Source organism: Micromonas commoda, chromosome 6 (assembly GCF_000090985.2).
Source record: "Micromonas commoda chromosome 6, complete sequence".
NCBI lineage: Eukaryota > Viridiplantae > Chlorophyta > Mamiellophyceae > Mamiellales > Mamiellaceae > Micromonas > Micromonas commoda.
This window is the reverse complement of record NC_013043.1, coordinates 775,826-795,484: the sequence shown is the minus strand read 5'-3', so window position 1 is coordinate 795,484 and position 19,659 is coordinate 775,826. Positions and strand designations below refer to the sequence as shown.

General features: G+C 68.3%; 6 protein-coding genes across 6 annotated transcripts; 3 read left to right on the top strand and 3 right to left on the bottom strand.

Annotated features, from left to right (window-relative positions):
• Positions 1 to 276: 276 nt before the first annotated feature.
• On the top strand, positions 277 to 1,218 carry HPF_5 (cysteine-rich protein with zinc finger; the record flags this gene model as incomplete). Its single annotated transcript, XM_002503221.1, has 1 exon — positions 277 to 1,218. The coding sequence occupies one exon, from the start codon at positions 277 to 279 to the stop codon at positions 1,216 to 1,218; it is 942 nt and encodes a 313-aa protein (XP_002503267.1).
• Positions 1,219 to 1,286: 68 nt separating this feature from the next.
• Positions 1,287 to 2,318, bottom strand: MICPUN_82557 (predicted protein; the record flags this gene model as incomplete). Its single annotated transcript, XM_002502860.1, has 1 exon — positions 1,287 to 2,318. One exon carries the CDS (start codon positions 2,316 to 2,318, stop codon positions 1,287 to 1,289), a length of 1,032 nt encoding a protein of 343 aa, XP_002502906.1.
• A 434-nt stretch (positions 2,319 to 2,752) lies between these two features.
• Positions 2,753 to 11,094, top strand: MICPUN_105736 (JmjN/JmjC protein; the record flags this gene model as incomplete). The annotated part of the gene is made up of 3 exons (XM_002503220.1): positions 2,753 to 3,475; positions 3,612 to 3,721; positions 3,868 to 11,094. The coding sequence occupies 3 exons, from the start codon at positions 2,753 to 2,755 to the stop codon at positions 11,024 to 11,026; spliced, it is 7,992 nt and encodes a 2,663-aa protein (XP_002503266.1). The 3' UTR covers positions 11,027 to 11,094.
• Positions 11,095 to 11,304: 210 nt separating this feature from the next.
• Positions 11,305 to 12,006, bottom strand: MICPUN_76111 (predicted protein; the record flags this gene model as incomplete). Its single annotated transcript, XM_002502859.1, has 1 exon — positions 11,305 to 12,006. A coding segment is annotated over one exon (702 nt), but the record flags the coding sequence as incomplete, so codon positions are not given.
• A 463-nt stretch (positions 12,007 to 12,469) lies between these two features.
• Positions 12,470 to 15,266, bottom strand: MICPUN_59396 (predicted protein; the record flags this gene model as incomplete). The annotated part of the gene is made up of 3 exons (XM_002502858.1): positions 12,470 to 14,876; positions 14,981 to 15,078; positions 15,210 to 15,266. The coding sequence occupies 3 exons, from the start codon at positions 15,264 to 15,266 to the stop codon at positions 12,500 to 12,502; spliced, it is 2,532 nt and encodes an 843-aa protein (XP_002502904.1). The 3' UTR covers positions 12,470 to 12,499.
• A 313-nt stretch (positions 15,267 to 15,579) lies between these two features.
• MICPUN_101053 (predicted protein) lies at positions 15,580 to 19,451 on the top strand (the record flags this gene model as incomplete). Its single annotated transcript, XM_002503219.1, has 3 exons — positions 15,580 to 16,606; positions 17,069 to 19,374; positions 19,407 to 19,451. The coding sequence occupies 3 exons, from the start codon at positions 15,580 to 15,582 to the stop codon at positions 19,449 to 19,451; spliced, it is 3,378 nt and encodes a 1,125-aa protein (XP_002503265.1).
• Positions 19,452 to 19,659: the final 208 nt, after the last annotated feature.

Here is a 19,659-nt window from a genome sequence, read left to right as displayed (position 1 = left end):
AAAATTCAGCGCGGGGCTGCCGCATGAGCGGTGGGGCCCCGTCGAAGCTGCTGCAGTTCCTCGCCGCGGGGGCCATCGTCGCGGTGTCCTCGTGGGACGTCCACCGCAAGATAAGAGCCAACTCGGTGCCCGTCACCGCGGAGCAGTGGGAGGACATCAATCAGTGGAAGAGGGAGCAGAAACGTGAGATCTTGCAGGGGCGTTCGTTCAGAGTGCTCGAGTACCTGAGCAAGGGTGGCGGCGGAGAAGAAGGGGGTTGAGCCCAGGATCCGCAGGATGATGGATGCGCGACCTGTGAACGTAGGGTTGGGTTCAGCGCCCGCGCAGCGGGGCGTGAAGAGACAGCGAGACTGGAGCGATAAGCCAACTCCAAAGTCTGGTTTCTGCGAGCACGGTCGTCGGCGCTCTCGGTGCAAGGAGTGCGGCGGATCAGCAATCTGCGAGCACGGTCGTCAGCGCGCTCAGTGCAAGGAGTGCGGCGGATCAGCAATCTGCGAGCACGGTCGTCAGCGCTCTCATTGCAAGGAGTGCGGTGGTGCATCAATCTGCGAGCACGGCCGCAGGCGCTCTCAGTGCAAGGAGTGCGGCGGGTCTCAAATCTGCGAGCACGGTCGTCATCGCTCTCAGTGCAAGGAGTGCGGTGGGTCTCAAATCTGCGAGCACGGCCGTCGGCGCTCTGTGTGCAAGGAGTGCGGTGGGTCTGAAATCTGCGAGCACGGTCGTCAGCGCGCTCAGTGCAAGGAGTGCGGTGGTGCATCAATCTGCGAGCACGGTCGTGTGCGCTCTCGGTGCAAGGAGTGCGGTGGTGCATCAGTCTGCGAGCATGGTCGTCAGCGCAGATACTGCAAGGAGTGCGGTGGTGCATCAATCTGCGAGCACGGTCGTCAGCGCGCTCAGTGCAAGCAGTGCGGCGGATCAGCAATCTGCGAGCACGGTCGTCAGCGCTCTCATTGCAAGGAGTGCGGTGGTGCATCAGTCTGCGAGCACGGCCGTCGGCGCTCTCAGTGCAAGGAGTGCGGTGGGTCTCAAATCTGTGAGCACGGTCGTCATCGCTCTCAGTGCAAGGACTGTGGTGGGTCAGCAATCTGCAAGCACGGCCGTCGGCGCTCTGTGTGCAAGGACTGTGGTGGGTCAGCAATCTGCGAGCACGGTCGTCAGCGCTCTCGGTGCAAGGAGTGCCACGGATCATCGGTTCCTATCGGCAGTTGGGTTTTTTGAAGTAAAATTTAGATCCAACACACGCATCGTCGACACGGAGAACCACGGCGCGGCTAGCGACTCATCGACTACTTCGGCACCCCGCTCTTGGGCGTCACCTCCCCTGGCTCCACCTTCCTCACGTACACCGCGTCCCTCGGCGCGGGCGCGTCCCCGCTCTCGCCCACGTAACTCGCCGCCACCGCCAACTTGTCCCCGTCGGCGTTGAAAGCGAGCGCGGCGATTGACGTGGCGTATTTGGGGTACTGATACAGCCTCTTCTTGTGCGCGCCGTCCCACACGTTGACGACACCGTCGCCTCCGCCCGTCGCGAACGTTCCCCACGGGTGAAACGCCACCGCGTGCACCGGATGGATCGTCTCGACCCCGGCGTCTCGCACCCGGTGGCACTTAAACGCGTACTTCTTCTCCTGCGCAGCCGGCGTTAGGTCGAGGTACTCCCACGCCACCCTGCCCTCCACGGACGCGAGCGCGAAGCCGGTGCCGTCCGGGAGCCACCGCACGCACCGGGACTGGTGACCCATCGGGGACTCCCTCGCCTGCTCGGGCGCTCCGGACATGGTCAGGCCCATCGGCGTGTACACGTGCACCGCCCTGCCGGCCATGGCGACCACGAGCCTCCTCGTGGGGCTCCCCGAGCCCGTCAGGGACATGGAGTAGACCTTACCCGGGAGCTCGACGTCCGCGATGCATCGCCGTTCCTCGGGGAGGCGAGCATCCCAGCACTTGAGCCTCCCGTCCCAACCCCCGGACAAGATCAGGCCCGTCTCGTGATCCCACTCCACGCACTTCACCGCCGCGCCGTGCGTTCCCACGACGTCGTCGGCGCCCGACGTGAGGTCGTGCCTCACCACGCTCTTGCCGAGCCCCCCGCTGACGATCGCGGTGTCCCCACCCGCGGCGAAGCACGCGTCGAACACGGGCCCGGGCGTGGTGAAGTGCTGCCTGAGGGTTGAGCTGCCCGAGACTGGATCGGCGTCGTACAGCCGCACGCCCGCGTCCCAGCTGGTGGCGAGGAGGAGGCCCGAATCATCGCCGAAGCGCAGGGACGTGACGCCATCCGTGGGCGGGCTGGAGAGCTCCAGGCCCAGGTCCGCCATCAGAGATCTCCGCCAGGTGCAGGTGCGGTTTGAACCGTCCGAGAGGCTTCGGCGTTGTTCGGGAGAGAAATAGACCGCCGTTTCTGGTTTTGCCGGCATCTTTGGGTCGAAATCAGACTGTTTGCCTGTGTGCTTTGTCGTGTTTTTTTGCCGACGTGAGCCCGAACCTGTACACGCGTGCAAAGTCCAGCCGTGCATCGCTCGTCTGGCATTGGCGACAGGCGCGACGGCGCGCGGGTCGGTTCGATCGCTCGGTCATCGCGGCGAGCCCGGTCGTAGCCGAGCTCGAGCCGCGCAGACCCGCGAGAGGTTCGAACGCGGCCTTCGCGCGCAGGCGCGAGTGACGCAAAGGACCGGCGCGAAGGCAGAATATCCGCCGGGTCCACCCGGAAAAAGCATCGGAGGAGCCCGCGCGTGTTTCGCCCCCTCGCGCCATGGGCAAGAAGTATCGCCTGAGCGCGCTGAAGGAGGCGCCGGTGTACCATCCCACGGAAGATGAGTTCGCCGATCCTCTGCGGTACATCGCCTCCATCCGCGCCGAGGCGGAGGAGTTCGGCATCTGCCGGATCGTCCCTCCGAGTTCGTTCAAGGTCCCGTTCAATCAGGACGCCGCTTCCTTCGCCTTCAAGACGCGCGTCCAGACGGTGAACGAGCTGCAGCTTCGGCTGAAGAAAGGGAAGAATAGGAGCTTCAGGACTGAGTACGCCGACTTCATGCAGAGCCGCGGGCAGAGCGTCACGCGCTGGCCCGTCTACGGCGGCAAGAAGCTGGACCTGCAGGCGCTCTACGACAACGTCACGCAGCGGGGCGGATTCGACGCGGTGTGCCGCGCCAAGGGCTGGCGCGACATGGCCAGGGTGATGGACACGCCCGCCACGGTCACCTCCGCGGCGATGGCGCTGCGGGCGCTGTACCAGAAGTGGCTCCTGGACTTCGAACAGCACAAGGCGCGACAGGAGAACCTCTCGCCCGCGGGCAAGGCGAAGGAGGCGGCTCAGACCAAAAAAGAGCAAGAGAGGCTCGCCAGGGAGGAGAAGTCCAAGGAGCTCAAGGACCGCGCCAGGCGGGACTCCATCGGCGTCGAGGAGGATCTGATCGAGGCGCTGTTCGAGCTCGGCAACGCCGCCGCGCCGCCACCGAGGGCCAAGCTCGAGATGGTGCGTCCCCTCCTTTCCCCCACCGCCCGCCTCGCCACCCCCGCATTTCCATCGCGGCTCCCCGCCAAGCAGGCGCGAGAGACTCTCGCTGACCCTTTTCTTGACACCCGACCGGCTCACCCATCCAACTCAACAGGGCCTCGAGGAGGTGGCGCAGCAGCTCGAGGAGCAGCCCGCGGGCTGCGTAAATTGCGGGGGAACCTCCCACGAGGAGTCCATGATCCTCTGCGACGGATGCGACCGAGGGTGAGTCCCGCGCGCGTCGATCAACGCCCCGATCGCAACGACCCGAATCTCGCGTCCCCGTCAGCGAGGAGATCCTCCCCGCCACCACGAGACTGTTTTTTCCCAATTCTCTTTTTTGCTAACACCGCCTCGCCCCCGCCGCGCAGGTACCACATGTACTGCCTGTCACCGCCGTTGGATGAGCTCCCCCAGGGCGACTGGTTCTGTCCCGACTGCATCGCCGCCGCGAACGACGCCGAGGACATCGGGTTCAACTCGGGCAAGACGTTCACCATCGAGCAGTTCAAGGAGGAGTGCGCTCGTTTCGACGCGCAATTCTTCGGCCAAGACGAGCCGGTCTCCATCCCGGACATCGAGGAAGCCTTCTGGAAGATGGTCGAGGAGGGCAGCGGCAAGTCCGTGGACGTGTACTACGGCGCGGACCTCGACACCAGCGTCCACGGCAGCGCGTTCCCACGAACCTGGGACGCCGACCACGGGCCCGGAAAGCGACCGGATGAACACAACGCCGCCGCGGAGCACCCGTGGAACCTCAACAACCTGCCCAGCGCGGAGGGCGAGCACCCGAGCTTGCTCCGTCAGGTCAACGACCACATCCCGGGCGTGATCGTCCCGTGGCTCTACGTCGGCAGCACGTTTTCGTCCTTTTGCTGGCACTTTGAGGACCACATGCTGTACAGCGTCAACTACAACCACGTGGGCGCGGCCAAGACCTGGTACGGGGTTCCCGGCGCCGCCGCGGACGCGTTCGAGGAGTGCTTCAAGCAGGCGATGCCCGACCTGTTCGCGGCTCAGCCCGATCTGCTCCTCCAGCTCGTCACCATGCTCTCGCCCTCTCTCCTGGTCAGCGAGGGCGTCCCCGTGTACCGGACGGATCAACACGCGGGTGAATTCGTGGTCACCTTCCCCAAGTCGTACCACGGCGGATTCAACACCGGTTTCAACGTCGCCGAGGCGGTCAACTTCGCCCCGCCGGACTGGCTCAGGTTCGGGTACGACGGCGTGGAGCGGTACAGGCTCTACCGCAAACCCTCGGTGCTCTGCCACGACGAGCTGCTCTGCGTCGCCGCGGCGGATTCGCCCTCGGAGGAAACCGCCAGGTGGCTCATCGGAGACCTGAGACGGCTGACCAACGAGGAACGCGGCGCACGCGAGCAACTTCTCACCGACGGCGTCGTGCGCACCAGACGGTACACGCCGAGGAAGCTCGCCGCAGCCGCCATGACGGCTAAGAACGCGCAGGATGCGAGGGCGTCTGCGGGGATCAAATCCGAGTCGGACGGTGCGTCGCCCGAGGCGGACGCCGCGGCTACGGCGACCCGCGCGGCGATGGACGCCGCGCTGGACCCCCTGGACGACGCGGAGAGTTTGCTACCCACGAGCAACGCGAACGGCGCGTACGATCGCGAGTGCACCATCTGCCGGTTCATCCTTCACCTCTCCGGGGTGGCGTGCTCGTGCAATCCCGACAGGGCGGCGTGCCTTCGCCACTCCGCCGAGCTATGCGAGTGTCCAAACTCGCACCGCGTGATGTTCTACCGCAAGAGCATCGCGCAGCTCGAGCGGCTGTGCTCCAGCACGGAGCGCGCGTGCGGCAAACGCGCCAAGGTGAGCGAGAAGGAGAAGGCTTACGGGGCGGCCAAGTTGAGGCAGAAGCGCGCCGCCGCGTGGGTGAAGCGGGCCAAGGAGGCTTTGGAGCAAAAGTCCCCGCCGACGCCGACGACTGACCTCGAGGCTATCATGATCGCGGCTGAGGAGTTCACGTGGGCGGGCACGGACATGGACGACGTGCGCAAGATGGCCGCGAATGTCTCCATCGCCATCGCGTTCCAGAAGGAGCTCGCCATTCTCAAGCGCCGCATCAACCTCGGCGAGGACGAGACCGTGGATGGCCGAACCGGATGGGAGGAGCCCGAGCTCGACGACGCGGATATCGTCGTCGCCGCCGCCGCCGGCGCGCCCCTCCGACGCCGCCGTGGGGGTAAGTACGGCAAGGAGGAGACCCCCACGCCCGAGGCGACGACGAAGAAGGAACCCGCGGAGGTCAAGGCGGAGGTCAAGGCGGAGGATGGCGTCCAGGATGCGATGGACGTCGACGCCAAGGATGCCAACCCCAAGCCGAACAAGGACGGCAAGACCGGCGGCGTGGCCCCGCCGAGGCGCATGTCCCTCAACAGGCTCCGGCAGCTTCTCGACGCCGCGCCGTTCCCGTTGCCCGCGGAGGAGGAGGAGATGTTCCGCAGGGTTCTCGCCGCCGGGGAGGACCTCGAGTCGCGAGTGGTGGCCACCCTCGCGGAGACGCCCAACCCGAATCCCAAGAAGTGCATCTCGCTCGCCGCGGAGGTGGCGCGGGGCCCGATTGAGGTCACATCCGCGAGGAGGCTCAAGGAGGCGGTCGCCGCCGCGCACGCATGGAGCGAGCGCGTGAGGCGCGCTTTACCCGGCCGGCGGCACCGACCCGCGAGATCGGAGCTGCCCACGCTTGACCAACTCGCCGAGCTCAAAGCCGGCGCGGTCAACCTGCCCGTTCAGCCCAACGACCTGGACTCTGTGGACTCTGCGGTGGAGGAGACCCAGGCGTGGTCGACCAAGGCGCAGACGCTGATGGAGCGCGTCCCCGCCGCGGAGATTGACGACGCGGAGGCTCTCTTGGAGGAGGGTTTGGACCTCCCGTGCCAGTGCCCGCGGGTTGAGCTCCTCGAGGCGGCTTGCGAGCGCGCGAAGCAGTGGGTGGAGGTGACCATCAAGGCTGACGAGCAGAACGCGAAGCTCGAGCGGCTCCGATCGCTCCTCGAGGAGGGCGAGTCCATGGCCGTGTGCCCGGTCACGGACCTCGCGGCGCTGAGGGAGCGCATACGCGTCAGAGAGTGGGCGGACCCCGCCAAGCTCGTCGCCGCCGGCAAGCCCGACCCGATTTCCCTGGATGAGATCCGAGCCGTCGTCGCGGCGGGCGCCGCCATCATCGAGGGCGTCAAGACCCCGGATAAGGCACCCGAGCCCCCGGCACCGACGGCGAAGGGCGGTAAGAAAGGAAAGAAGGGCGGCGGCGGCGGGAAGAAGGCTCCCACGACGGATGCCGAGTCGGATGCCGCCGCGCCGCCAGCTGTGCCGCCCCCCGTCGACGAGGACCACGTCACCGACCAGGAGCGCGCGTTGCTGGACCGCCTGCGGCAGAACGTGGCCAACGGCGAGGCGTGGGAGAAACGCGCCGCGGCGATGCACGCCGACGCCGAGGTTGGCAACCTCAAGCCCCTCGAGGATGTCGAGAAGCTGGTGAAGGAGGCGCAGGCCATCCCGTGCGCGTTGGCTCTCTTTGACGTACTCTACGACGCCTCCAACTCTGCCCGATCGTGGGTTGAAAAAGCTCAGCAGTGCCTCAAGGGGAAGCAGCTCACGCGCCGGGGCGCCGCCGCGCCGCCCCCGACCTTGGCGCACGCCGAGCGACTCGTGCGAGACGCGAATAAGTTCTTCGTGCAGGTCAAGGAGCTCCAGGCTCTGACAGAGAGGGTCGCGGAGGCGAAGGAGTGGGGCGATCGCGCCGAGAAAGCCGTGGAGAGGTGGAAGGAGGAGGGCGCGGAGCAGACGTTCACGGAGCTCATGCTGGACCACGAGCGCTTCGGACTCGAGCTTCCCGCCGCGGCTGACGTGCGCGCGTGCCTCGCGGCGCTCGAGTGGGAGCGCGAGGTACGTGACGCGCTCTCGATGCCAGCCGCCGCCGCGGATGCGAAAGATAAGAAAAAGAGTCTGAGCAAATCCGCGGATTCGAGCCCCGCGAGCAAGAAGCCGGGCGGTTCGGAGCCCTTACCCCAGCTGGAGATCCTCGAGGACCTGCGCGAGCGAGCCAAAGACATCAACACCGATGACATGGAAGAGGAGCTGCGGGACGAGCTCGCGCGCAGGCTCGAGAAGATCGACGAGTGGAGCGAGAAGGTTGACTCCGCGATGGGCCTTAACGACCGCGTGGCGACGAAGCAAAAGCCCGCCAGCGTCCTTCAAGCCGCGGCGAACGCCGAGAAGAGGCCGACTCCCGAGGTTATCCAGGAGCTCGTGGAGCAGGGCAAGAAGCTGCCCGCGATTGTGCCGCGCGTCACGGAGCTGGAGACCATCCTGGACGAGCACCGGCGGTGGGTGGAGGCGGCGAGGAAACTTTTGGGGCCGCCAAAGCCGAAGCCCTCCGCGGAGCAACTCGCCGAGGAAGCAGCCGCCGCCGCCGCGACGCAAGCCGCCGACCAGGCTGCGGCCGACGAAGAGTCCGCGACGGCCGCGGCGAAGGCTGCGGAGGCTGCGGCGGAGGCTGAGCGGCTGAGGAAGAGCAAGAAGAAGGGGAAGAAAGGGAGCAAGCACGTTACTCGTAAAGAGTCGCCCGCTGCCGCCGGCGCGGTCAAGGACGAGGAAGCCGCGGCCGAGGCCAGGGAGGTGGCGCGGATGGCCGCCGCCGCCACTAGGGTCGCCGCCGCCGTCAACCAGCGACTCGCCGCGGCGAAGGACAAGGTCGACGACAGGCCCGCCATGGCCGACGTCCTCGAGATGCAGTCGACGGGCGAGGGCCTTCCGCTCAAATCCGAGGAGGGCGTCGAGCTCGCCGCGGCGGCGGCGGCGATGACGGCGTGGTCCGAGCGGCTGCGTAAGCTCCTGATACGTCCCCGCAGCAGCGCCGGCGTCCACGCCATCGCGGTGGACGACTCAATCACCGCGCTGAAGCTCGTCGTGCAGTCCATCAGGGCGGCGACCGCGGATCTTGAGGGCACCGGCGAGCCCCCGGAGAGCGAGGAGGGCCAGTTTTGTCTCTGCCGGCAACCCGGCGGCCGCGAGATGCTCGGGTGCGACGTGTGCGGTGACTGGTACCACCTGCGGTGCGCGGGGGTCACCGCCACGTTCGCGAGGAACGCGCAGAAGTACACCTGCCTCGCGTGCCAGGCTGCCGCCGGGGACGTGCTCAAGCTCAACAACCCCAAGGAGGTGTACAAGCACATCCACCGCACTCGCCGACCCGCGCTGGTCAACCTGGGGGAGATGCTCTTGGAGGCTATGGACTTTGCCGGTAAGCTTCCAGAGGAGGATCTTCTCGCTGAAGTGTTCGCCGAACACGCGGCGTGGCGCGCGGCGGTGGCGGACGCGCTCGAGCGCAGGTCCACGCTCGCTCCCCTCGAGAAGGAGGCGCGGGAGACAGCCGACAAGGCCAACAAAGCCGCGGATGCGTACATGGAACTGCGGGGCGCGAGAGAGGCGAGGACCCGCGCCGTCGCCGAACGCGCCGCGGCTGTGCAACACGCGCAGGTGCTGGCCGGCGCGACCGCGATGGCGGCCGCGCTGCTCGGCGCCGGGGGCGGCGGGACGCACAACGCCGCGATGGAGGCGGCGCAGCGCATGGCGCACCTGCCGCCGGACCAGCAGCTCGAGGCGCTCGGGCAGCAAGTCGGCCAAGCCGCGGCCATCAAGCAGCAGCAGCTGATGCAGCTCAAGGGCGCGGTGACCGCCGCCGCCGCCGCGGGGCTCGCTGGGGGTAACGCGGACGAGGCCACCGTCGCCAAGGCGGCGGAGTCCGCGGCTCCCTTCGAGGCCATGCTCGTGGCGCAGCTACAGGAGATTGGAACCTTTGTCCACCAACTCGCCACGTGCCAGCAGTCCATCCAGCAGCAAATTGCCGCGGCGCCGCGAGCGGCGCCGGGCTCGCAGGAGGCGGCGACGCAGCAGTACCAGGTCATGATCCAGGTCATGATGATGCAGCAGCACTTCCTGACCCTGAGCAAGCAGCACGACATGCAGCTCGACGCGCTGGGCAGCGGACTCATGGAGCAGCAGAGGGTAGCCGCGGCGGCGGCGGCGGCTGCCGTGGAGCAGGACGAGGAGGACGACTCCCAAGCCGGGGACGAGCCGCCCGCCGAGGCTGCGCCCAAGGAGGAGGCAGACACCGCCACCAAGGCGGACACCGCCATCGAGGAGGAGAAACCCGAGGCGGATGCCGAGATTGCGGAGGCTGCGCCCGAAGATGCGAAGGTCGAGGCTGAAGAGGAGCCGAAGAAGGAGGAGGAACCCGAGGTGAAGGCTGAGGAGGCCGCTCTCCTCGCCACGAACGAGGACGTTCCCAAGTCCAAGTCCCCGACCCCGCCCGCACCGGACCCGCCCCAAGCGCCCAAGCCCCGCCGCAAGAAACCCCCGGAGCAGCCCAGCGAGGAGGAGAAGGAGCTCGAGACTGTGGCCATGGAGCTCGCGAAAATCGCTCAAGCCGCCGCGGAGAGGCTGGCCGCCGTCACCGGGCCGGGTAACCCGCTTCGGCAGATCTTCGCGGGTCTCAAGGGGGCGCTCGCGATGGAGATCGACCCGAACCCGCTGGAACCCGAGCTTCCGAGCCTGCTCCGCGAGGTGTGCGGCGCCGCGTGGCGCGAGCGCGCCAACGCGGCACTCGCCGAGAAGGTTGGCTCCGCCGCCGACGCCGCCGACGCCGACGACGTTTCAAAGTTCCCGACGCTCGCGGTTCTCACCGAGCTCCGCGAGACGGGCGTCGCGGCTGGGGTGATCATCCCGGGGAAAACGGCCGAGGTGCCGGGCCCCGACCCGCTCGGCGACCGGGTGCAGGAGACGGAGGCTAAGGGCCAGGCATGGCTGGATCGCGCGGCGGATGCGGTGGACGGGAGCAAGAACGTCCCGGTTGAGGAGGTTGTCAAGCTGATGGACGAAGGTCGCGCGCTGCCGATCAACCTCAAGGACGAGCTCGAGGAACTGGGCGAGCGCTGCGAGGTGTACTGCCTTTGCAAGACGCCTTACGACGCGTTGCGACCGATGATCTCGTGCGATAAGTGCGAGGGTTGGTTCCACTACGACTGCTGCGGGATGGCGCCGCCCACGGAGGAGGAACCCGAGGATCCCGACATTCACTTCACGTGCCCGCCGTGCTGCAAGTCCAACGGGAGCAAGTACAAGCCCTTCAGGCCGCTGCCCGTCAAGAAACAGCGAGAATCATCCTCCGAGGAACAGGGAGACGAGAAAGCGGACGCGGAGGCGATTGTCGAGCGATCGGAGGAGGACATCGACGCAGTTGCGGAGGCTCTGACCTTGGGCCTTCCCATCAGCGCCAAGGAGGAGGCCAAGGAGGAGGCCAAGGAGGAGGCCAAGGAGGAGCCGGAGCCGGAAGCGGAGCCGATGGAGACGGACGAAAAACCACCACCCGAGGCGGAGGCTGCCGCCACACCGGTGGCAGACACGAAACCTCCCAAGGAGGAGGTCACGGTTGAGGAGGAGAAGAAGGAGGCGCCGCCGGAGGAACCAGCCAGGGGCGGCAGAACCACGCGACGGAGTAGACGGTGACGTGCTTTTCTGTTTTACCTTCGAAGGTACGAAGGTAGTTTCAATTCAAGGCTAGTTTCAATTCATGCATCCGCCCTGACCGTCTCGACCTCGGTCATGATCCTCGCGTGGTCGTCCTTCACCGGCCTTCCGAACTTTTTCTTCCTCGGCCGCTTTACAATCTTGGCGACCTCCAGAGCGTTCAGCAGGAACACTTCGTCGTCAGTCTCCTCGCACCTCTCCTCCTCGTCGTCCTCCTCCTCCTCCTCGAGAGCCGCGGTTTCGCTGTCCCGCTCCGCGCGCTCGAGAAGCTGTCTAAGGTACCCGTGCTTCTGATACCGCGGCACGAGCCTCGCCAGGTACACCGCCCGCAGGGTCTCCTTCTCCCGTTCGCTGAGGTTCCCGTGCGAGCCCAGTCGCCTCGTCCGGTCCTGCACGGCGTGGTGCATGATCATCGAGCTCGCCACCGACACGTTCAGACTCTCGGTGAACCCGTTCATGGATATGTACACGCCGCCGTCCGCCAGGCGCTTGGCCTCGTCGCTCACACCATCGCGCTCGTTGCCCAAGATCACCGCCGTGGGTACCGTCCAATCGTAGTGCTCCAGCGGGTGTCCGCCTTCAAACACCGTGGTTAAAACGCGGTATCCTCGGGCTTTCACCTCTCGAATGGCTTCCTCGGTGGACCGCCACTGCTCCAAGTTGGTCCACTTGACCGCGCCGCCCGAGGTCCGCCCGGATTGCTTGAACGCGAGCCCCGCGTCGGAGATGACGCCGAGGGATCCGATGCCGAGCGCCTCGGTTGACCTGCACACGGCCAGCACGTTGCCGATGTCGTAGACCCCCTCGAGGATCGGCATGAGGTCGAAAGATCTCTGCTGGACGACGGCGTCGAGGCGCGCGATGCGCTCCTCGGAGACCTGGGGTTCGAAGGCGCGCGTGAGACCCTCCGTCGTGCACTCCTTGCCGTCGAAGCAGAAGCTGTCGTGTAGGTACGGGAAGCGCGAGAGCGCGCCTGGCGCATCCTTCACGTGTCGGACGTACTTTTTCACACGCTTTCTGCCGTGAAACTCGTTGCGGGTGCCGCTGACGAAGCCCGTGGCTAGGTCGCTCGGGTCCGCTGTGCGCCGCGGTGCGTCCACGACCTTGGTGCGCTTCACCCTGAAACCCCCGTGCGCGCTCCCTGGGGCCGCGGAGGAGGTCTCGCCGTCCTCGTTCGCCGCTGCATGGTGGGAGGAGACGACGTGTCCTCGAGCAGGGTTTGAGCACGAGAGGGCAAAGGTGGCGGGGGAGGTCTCGGCGCGCCTGAGGGCGGCCGAGCGCCAGTAGACGCCGCCATGGGCGGACGTGAGGGCTGACATCGATCTACAAGCGCCGCGAAGGGTTCGAAGCATCCGTCGCCTTGCCCCGGTGTTTCCAGTCGGGCCCCGCTTGGGAATGTGTGCCGGGCGGGTGCCGATATGATAAGTTTTCGCTTCGATGAAATTCGATGAATCAGTCGAGGTCGTACAGCGGGTCATCATCCGAGTCTTCCGCCACCTCGGGAGCCTCCTCCTTCTCCACCGCAGGCGATGGATTGGACCCCGGCTTCGAAGCGGAAGCCGAGGGCTCCTCGACGCCACCCGTGTCCGACGGCGCAGTCACGCTCTGCTGGGCGCCCGGCCTGTGAGTGGTCATCCACGGGGGTAACGCGGGCATATCCATCGCCTTCTGGAACTCCTCCATGTCCTCCTCGTCGATGTCGTCGTCGTCCAGGTCCTCAAACAACTCATCATCCATCGCTCGAGTCCGCTCGTCGCCCGCCCGAATGACGTCGAAGTCATCGAAGTCATCGAAGTCATCGAGCGACTCGTCCATGTCGTTCATGTCGTTCATGTTGTTGAGCTGCGCCAACTCGTCCGGGTCGAGGTCCAGGTCGGCGAAGATCTCGTCCAAAGGCGGTAGGCCCGGGCGAACGACGAGCGGCTCTTCGGTCTCGTCGAAGGGCGATTCATCCTTCTCCAGCTCCGGCTCTGCCTCCTTCTCGTCACGCGCGGTGGGCTCATTCTCCTCCACCTTGTCCTCCTCCTCCTCCTCCTTCTCCTCCTCCTTGTCCTCCTCCTCCTCCTCCTCCTCCTTCTTCTCCTCCTTCTCCTCCTCCTTCTCCTCCTCCTTCTCCTCCTCCTCCTCCTCCTCGGAGGATTCATCCTCGGAGTCGTCCTCGATGACGAGCTGCCTTCGCTGCGGCGCCGGCGAGGGCGGTGCCGGCGCGTCTTTCGCCGCCTCCTCAGTCAGTTCGGGCGCGGCTGCGCCCGGGGGCTTGCAGGACTCCCTGTGACCGTCCCGCCAGTGCGTCCGCTGACAGTGCGAGGAGCAGTAACACGCCGCCTTGCACCGCGAACACCTCAGCATCTTGCCCGCGATTGTATCCTCGCGCTCTACGCACCGCGGGTTGGAGCACCGCCGTAAACCCTCGGTGCTGGACTTGATGTTAGGGTCGCGGGCGACGCCGGCGCCGTCCATCGCGCGGTGCTTGGCGGCTTCCTCCTCGTCCTCCCGCTTCTTCCGCTCCTCCTCTGTCTCGCCAACCCCCTTCATCATGGCCTCCGCGACCTTTTTGTCCCTGGCCTCGTCAGCCCTCGATTTCTTCGTATCCTCCTTCTCGGCGGGCGGGGCCGTGTACGCGCCCTCCTCGATCCGGAACGTGCGCGTGAACGCCTCGAAAGACTCACACCCCGGGGAGGCGCCCTTCGCGTCGAACTTGAAGCTGTACCGCGCGAGCTCGTTGGACCTTCTCTTCCCGCCGCGAAGCTCGGCGGTGAGAGCCTCGTCCGCGTCCGTCTCGCCGTCGCACAGCGCCACCACGTGGACCGCGCCGTCCTCGGTTCCCGCGAGCGCCAGCCTCGGCGACGGCGCGTGAATCGCCGTCACCGGAGATCCAACCTCCATCCGAGCCTGCGCTTTACCCTCGCCGTCCCACAGAATTATTCTACCGTCGGCTCCCCCCGAGACGATCCTCGCCGCGTCGCCCGGCACGTTCGCGACGCATCCAACCTCGCCGCCGTGGTACCCCTTCCACGGGGCGTACGCCTCGCCCACGTTCCACGCGATGACCGCGCCTCCCGAGGTTCCGACGCAGAGCAACTCGCCGTCGAAGGTTAGGCACCGGGGCTCCCCCTCGCCCTCGGTGACCTCCCTCGCGCCCTTGACGGCGCCGCCCTCGCCGGTCTTGACGTCCAGAAGCGCGGCGAGCACGCCCTTTCCGCCGTCCGGGTCGTCCCCGTCCCCGAACGCGTGGACGCAAGCGATGACCGACTCCACGTGCGCGGTGAAACGCAGGGGCGTACCTTTCGCCACCCCGTCCACCGAATACGCCGCATGAAGCTTGCCGGTTTCCAGAGACCAAACCACCAGCGTTCGCTTCGTGGGCGAGTACGCCGTCAGCAGGTTGGCCTCCGACGCGAGCGATAGCCGCGTCACCGGCTGCGAGTCCACGCGCAGCGGGTGCAGCAGGCGAACGTACCCGCGTTTGCCCTCGTGCTCGGCCAGTCGCCACGTGTGCGCGTGACCCTCCGCGGTGCCGCACGCGATTGTGGTACCATCGAATACCAGGGAGGTGACCGCCGCGGGCGCGGGGCCGCCGGCGCCCGAGGAGTCGCCCGTAGTGGCCTCGCTGACGGCGCCAACGCGTATGACCTGCTTCTCGGACCAATCCCGCACGTCGAACACCCTGAGCTTGGCCGATTTGCATCCGTCGGCGGCGACGAGGATGTTCTTAAAGATGGCGACGTGCTGGAACGCGCCGTGGATGGCGCCCGCGTCGGGCTGGACCTCCGCACGCTTTACGAAGGCGACGTCGGGGTTATTCTCAGCCTTACCACCGGGCACGGGACTGTGAGTTGGTTCGGGGATCGGGTTGGAGCGGCTCGGGTCAGTGGTTCGTTCGGCCGTGGATCTGGGATTTGATTTCGGGGGATCGGGATCTCTCAGGCTCACCCGAAGCCCTTGAAGCATGGAGCGTAGCCCACCGCGGCGAAGGACGGAGGGAAGTTGCTCGTGCCCACGACCTTAGTGACGGTCGCCCCGGGGTGGTACTGCGGAAGGGGGAGACGGCGGTGAGGGGGAGCGTGAGGTCAGGATCGGGGCCTCGGCGGAGACATGGGCACCCGGGCGTCGCTTGGTTGACCGATCGGAATCGACGCGAGGGCCCGGGGCGGTGGCGCACCTGCAGGGGCTGGCACACGGCGTCCATCCTCACGCTATCATCCTCGATGACCACCATCACGCGTGCGGTGCAACCGACAAGCCCGGCGGGGGTCGCTCTGCGCTTCTGGCCACCGGAGTCAGAGCAGACTGAATATTTACGAAGCGAGGCGAAGGTACGACAACTGAACAGCTGGACGAGAAGGCGGTCGCCGTCCCTGACGCCGCGTAAAGCCGGCGCGGTTGCGAGCGGAGAAGGCACGACGCGTCGAGTTGAGAACGAGGGCACCGCGACCTCGAGCGACAGCAATCACGCGACGACGGCACGCGCACTAAGGGTTACACGAGAAGACGTACTGTACTACCTGCGCAACGCCTCCGGCCCGTCCCTGATGAACTCGAGCAGCGACCGCCTCGCGCTCGCCGGCCACAGCCTTCGCTCCGTCTCCGCGTCGGTGAAGATGAGACACGGGCTGGCGCTCCCGCCCGAACCCGGTATCCCCGCGTCGTCGCACGGCAGCGGCGTCCCGGTGCTGAAATCCTCGCACCTCTTGTCCATCAGGATCCCCCCCGCGTCAAACGCGCCCTGCGCAGCCTTGTTGACGACTTTCCGAAACGGATCAGACGGCGTCGCCGGCGGGTTGGGCCCGACGGGTTCGCACAGCTGTGACCACTCCGCCTCCGCCGCCGGGAGGGACCCGTTGGCGTACAGCGCCGCCGCGAGCGCCGCCCTGGCCTCCCAGAACTGGCCCCCGCGACCGGCGACCGGCGACGGGCCCTTATCGAGCCGAGCCAACGCGTTCGCCGCGAACCCCACGTCGCCGGCGCCCCACCGAGCCATCGCCGCGTTGAAGTCGAGCCGCTGCGCCACCGTCGGGGGTCCACCCCGCAAACCCGCGAGGAGCGCGGTGGTGGGGACGTCGATGCCGCCGTTCTCCGCGACGCCCGCGGCGCCCCCCGCGGCGAGCGCGCGTCTGCTCGCGTCCACCGCGGCGGGCCAGTCGGCGAGGGCGCCGAGCGCGAGACTCCTGCCGTCGTGCGCCAGCGCGAGGGTCAACGCGCCGGCGCGGTCCCGGCTCCCCGGCCCCGAGGATTCGAGCGCGAGCTCGAGGATGTCGGTGGCCTCGGCGTACGCGCGCTCGGCGTCGGTCCACCGCGAAAGCCCGCCCAGGCACGTCGCCCTCGAGTACATCCAGTTCCCACCCGTGGGCGTGGCGAGCTCTCCCGATCGCCTCGCGAGCCGGACGACCTCGTCCCAGACCTCGAGCGCGATCTCGGCGTCGGGCTCCTGCGACGCGAGGGACGCGAGGTTGGACGCCTCGGATGCGCGCGCGGGTCGCGCGGGGATGGGGATGGACGCGCCGACGCCGGCGGCGAGGAACAGCGCCCGCCTCCCGGACGACAACGATCGGCCCTCGGGTGCCGACACGTCGTCGTCCGCGTGGCAAACCGCGTGACATCGGGTCACCGGAGGGGCGCTGCGCCTCGATGCGGCCCCGGAGAGCCGCGCGAACGCTGGAGCGAGATGCTGAGATGCGCTCGACATCGCCGCGGTTGGTCGCCGTGGTCGGATACGGGCGCCGCGGTCGTGTGTCGCGCGCCTCACCATCCGATATCCAGTCCCGGAGAGGCGACAGGACGAAGGTGGGCGCTCGCAGCGCGTGTAAGCGACGGAGCTGCCGATGATTTTCAAACAAACGGAAGAACACCACTTGGGCGCACTCTGCGAGGAGCGGACCCGGACGAGCGTACCGCCCCGATCGTCTGACCGGCTCGTCCGCGTCGCAAAGGGAGGCGCGCGGGCTCTCGATCCGGCGCCCGGATCCGGCACAGAGGCGGAGGCGGGAATCCGAAAGTTATTAGGGATCTCACTCGCCTGAGAAGCGCCCCTCGAGATGGCGTTCAGGAACGCGCTCCCCCCTCGGGAGCAGGCGCTCGCGGAGCTGGCGATGTGCGACCCCGCGGACCTCTCCAAGGTTCAGAAGCTCCGGGTGATCCACTCGCGGTGCGCGCAGGCCGGCGTCCTCACCGGCGCCTCCGTCAGCTCCGCCTCCGCGACGGCGCACGCGGCGTCGGCGGCCGGCGACGGCGCCTCGGACGTCGCCAAGCTCCACCAGCTCTTCGACGCGGCGGTCGCCAACGGCATGCCCCAGCTGGTGTGCCACTACGTCGACGAGGTGTGCGGCCACGACGACTTCTCCTCCCCCGACGGCGTCGAGGCGTACCTCCAGGACGGCGAGATGGTTGCCGAGTGGGCCGCGTCTTCGCTTCGATCCGCGGAGCAGGCGTTGGACCAGGCGGCGGCGTTGCGCACCCAGGGCGCCGCGGACGAGGTCGACCGCGCCGGCGCCGTCTTCGAGGCGCTCCGCGACGTCCTCGTCGCGCTCGGCGCGGACCCCGCCGCGGGCGGCGACAGCGCCGAGGCGGCGGATGCGGCGACGTCGACACAGCTGGCGCAGCTGTCGGCGGATGGAAGCCCCGGGTTCCAACGGAGGCTGCAGGTGGCGCACGACGACGCCGCGCGGCGGATGCAGCACGCCGCGGCGCTCTCCTGGGCGCTGCGCGAGGGACTCGTCGCCGGCGCCGCGGCGTCGCAGGACAGGTACGGGGGCCCCGCGCAGTGGGCGTCGGAGGTTACCGTTCGGCGAGCCGCGGCGGCGGCGGCGGCGGCGGCGGCGGACCTACCGCCCGACGCCGACGGCGGCGGGCTCTTCCTCGACGATCTACTCGCGGGCGTGGGCGTGCACGCGCCGCCGTACCCGTTCAAGTCCGCGACGGAGGCTGCGGAGAGGGTGTTCAGGCACGGGAGCGCCGCGCCCGCCGCCCTCGTCGCCAAGCAGAGCCTCTTCCTCTACTACCTCCTCGACGCCGGCTTGCCCCCCGACGGCGCCCCCGCGAGGTTCGCGTCGCACGTCCGCCTGCACCCGCGGCTCTTCGTCGAGACGCGGTGCGCGGCGCTGCTCGACGACCACTCGCGCGGCTCGTCGCTCGAGCTGGCGTGCGCCCTGCTCCCGGGCGCTTCGCACCCCGGTTTGCCACTCCGGTTCGTCGCGACGCTCGCGGCGAGGGGAAAGCCGGCGGATGCGCTCGCCGTCGCCAGGGCGCGGCGGAGCGACGTCGCCGCGGGGTTCAAGGGCAGGAACCTGACGCATTCGAATGGAACGGTCGGCGTCGGGGGTACGGGTGACGCGTCGACAGGCGGCGCGGACGGCTACGTGACTGACGCGACGGTGGAAGCGGAGCTCGGCGTCGCCGTTCGGCTGGAGTGCGGCCTCGCCACCGAGGCGTTCGTCTGCGCCAGGGACGCCGTCGCCGCCGCGCCGCACGCGTCCAGGCGCGCCGTGGCGGATAAGCTCGTCGCCAGGCTGGCGTCGCACGCGGCGGCGCGCGGCGCGCTCGAGTCGGTCCTCGACCTGCCCTTTGACGGGGAGCTCGAGCCGGCGCTCATGTCGTGGCTGGATTCCAACGCCGGGACCGCCGCGGGCGCCGCCGAGCACCTCGGCGTGGTCTACTATCTCACCCGGGGCAGGACGACGGAGGCGGCGGCGCGCGCGGCTGCGCTGGCGGGGGGCGCGAGGGCTCTCCCCGCGGACGCGTTGGCGGCGCTCGAGGCGGCGGTGCGATCGATGCCGGAGTCCATGCAGAGGCTCCACCTGGTCGGCGCCGCGGAGGCGAGAGACGAGGCTGGCGGGGGTAAGCGCGCGCTCGCGAGGGGCCTCGTGGTGCAGCCCGCGACGCCGATGGACTTTGCGAAAACCCCGGCGGGCGCGATCCTGCCCTCGGAGAAGTCGCCGTCCGCGGGCGGGGTGCTCCGCGCGATGGGGGGAGCGCTAGCCGAAGGCGAGCCGAAGAGCGCAGGCGGCCACGTACCCTTCTTCGCCGCGCCGCTCGCGGCATCCGCCGCCGCCGCTAACACCCTGGGCGAGGCCGGGCTGGACTCCGGGCTGGACGCCGGCGTGTCCGAAGACGGCGCCATCGACGCGTCCCCCGGGCCCTTGGCTCGCGCGGCCGATGAGACGGGCCGGCCGGGCAGGGCGGCGACGGGCGGCGGTGGCGACGCGTGGACGGCGCTGGATCTTCGCGGCGACGGGGACGGGGAGGACGAGGCGATGGACGTCGACGCTGACGACGGGGACGACGCGGGGGACGGGTCAGACGGGTCGGACGGGTCAGACGAGGGGTTCAGGGTCCGGCCGTTGGTCGCCGGGTCCCGCGCCAGGGAGCCCGTCGCGTCGAGGGTCCCCGAGCCCGCGGCGGTGTTTAGCCCGTTTGGCGCGAAGAAGAAACAAGCCGCGGAACGGAGAGCGGCGGCGGCCCGCTCGGCGGCGCCCTCGGGGCTGTCCCCGGCGCCGAGGCACTGGACCGCGCCCGCGTTCGGGCAGGGGCTCGGGTTCGGGCCCACGCCCGCGAGGCAGCCGGCGATGACGCCCGCGACCTCGCGACCCGCGCGCCCAGTCTCTCCGCGGAGGCCC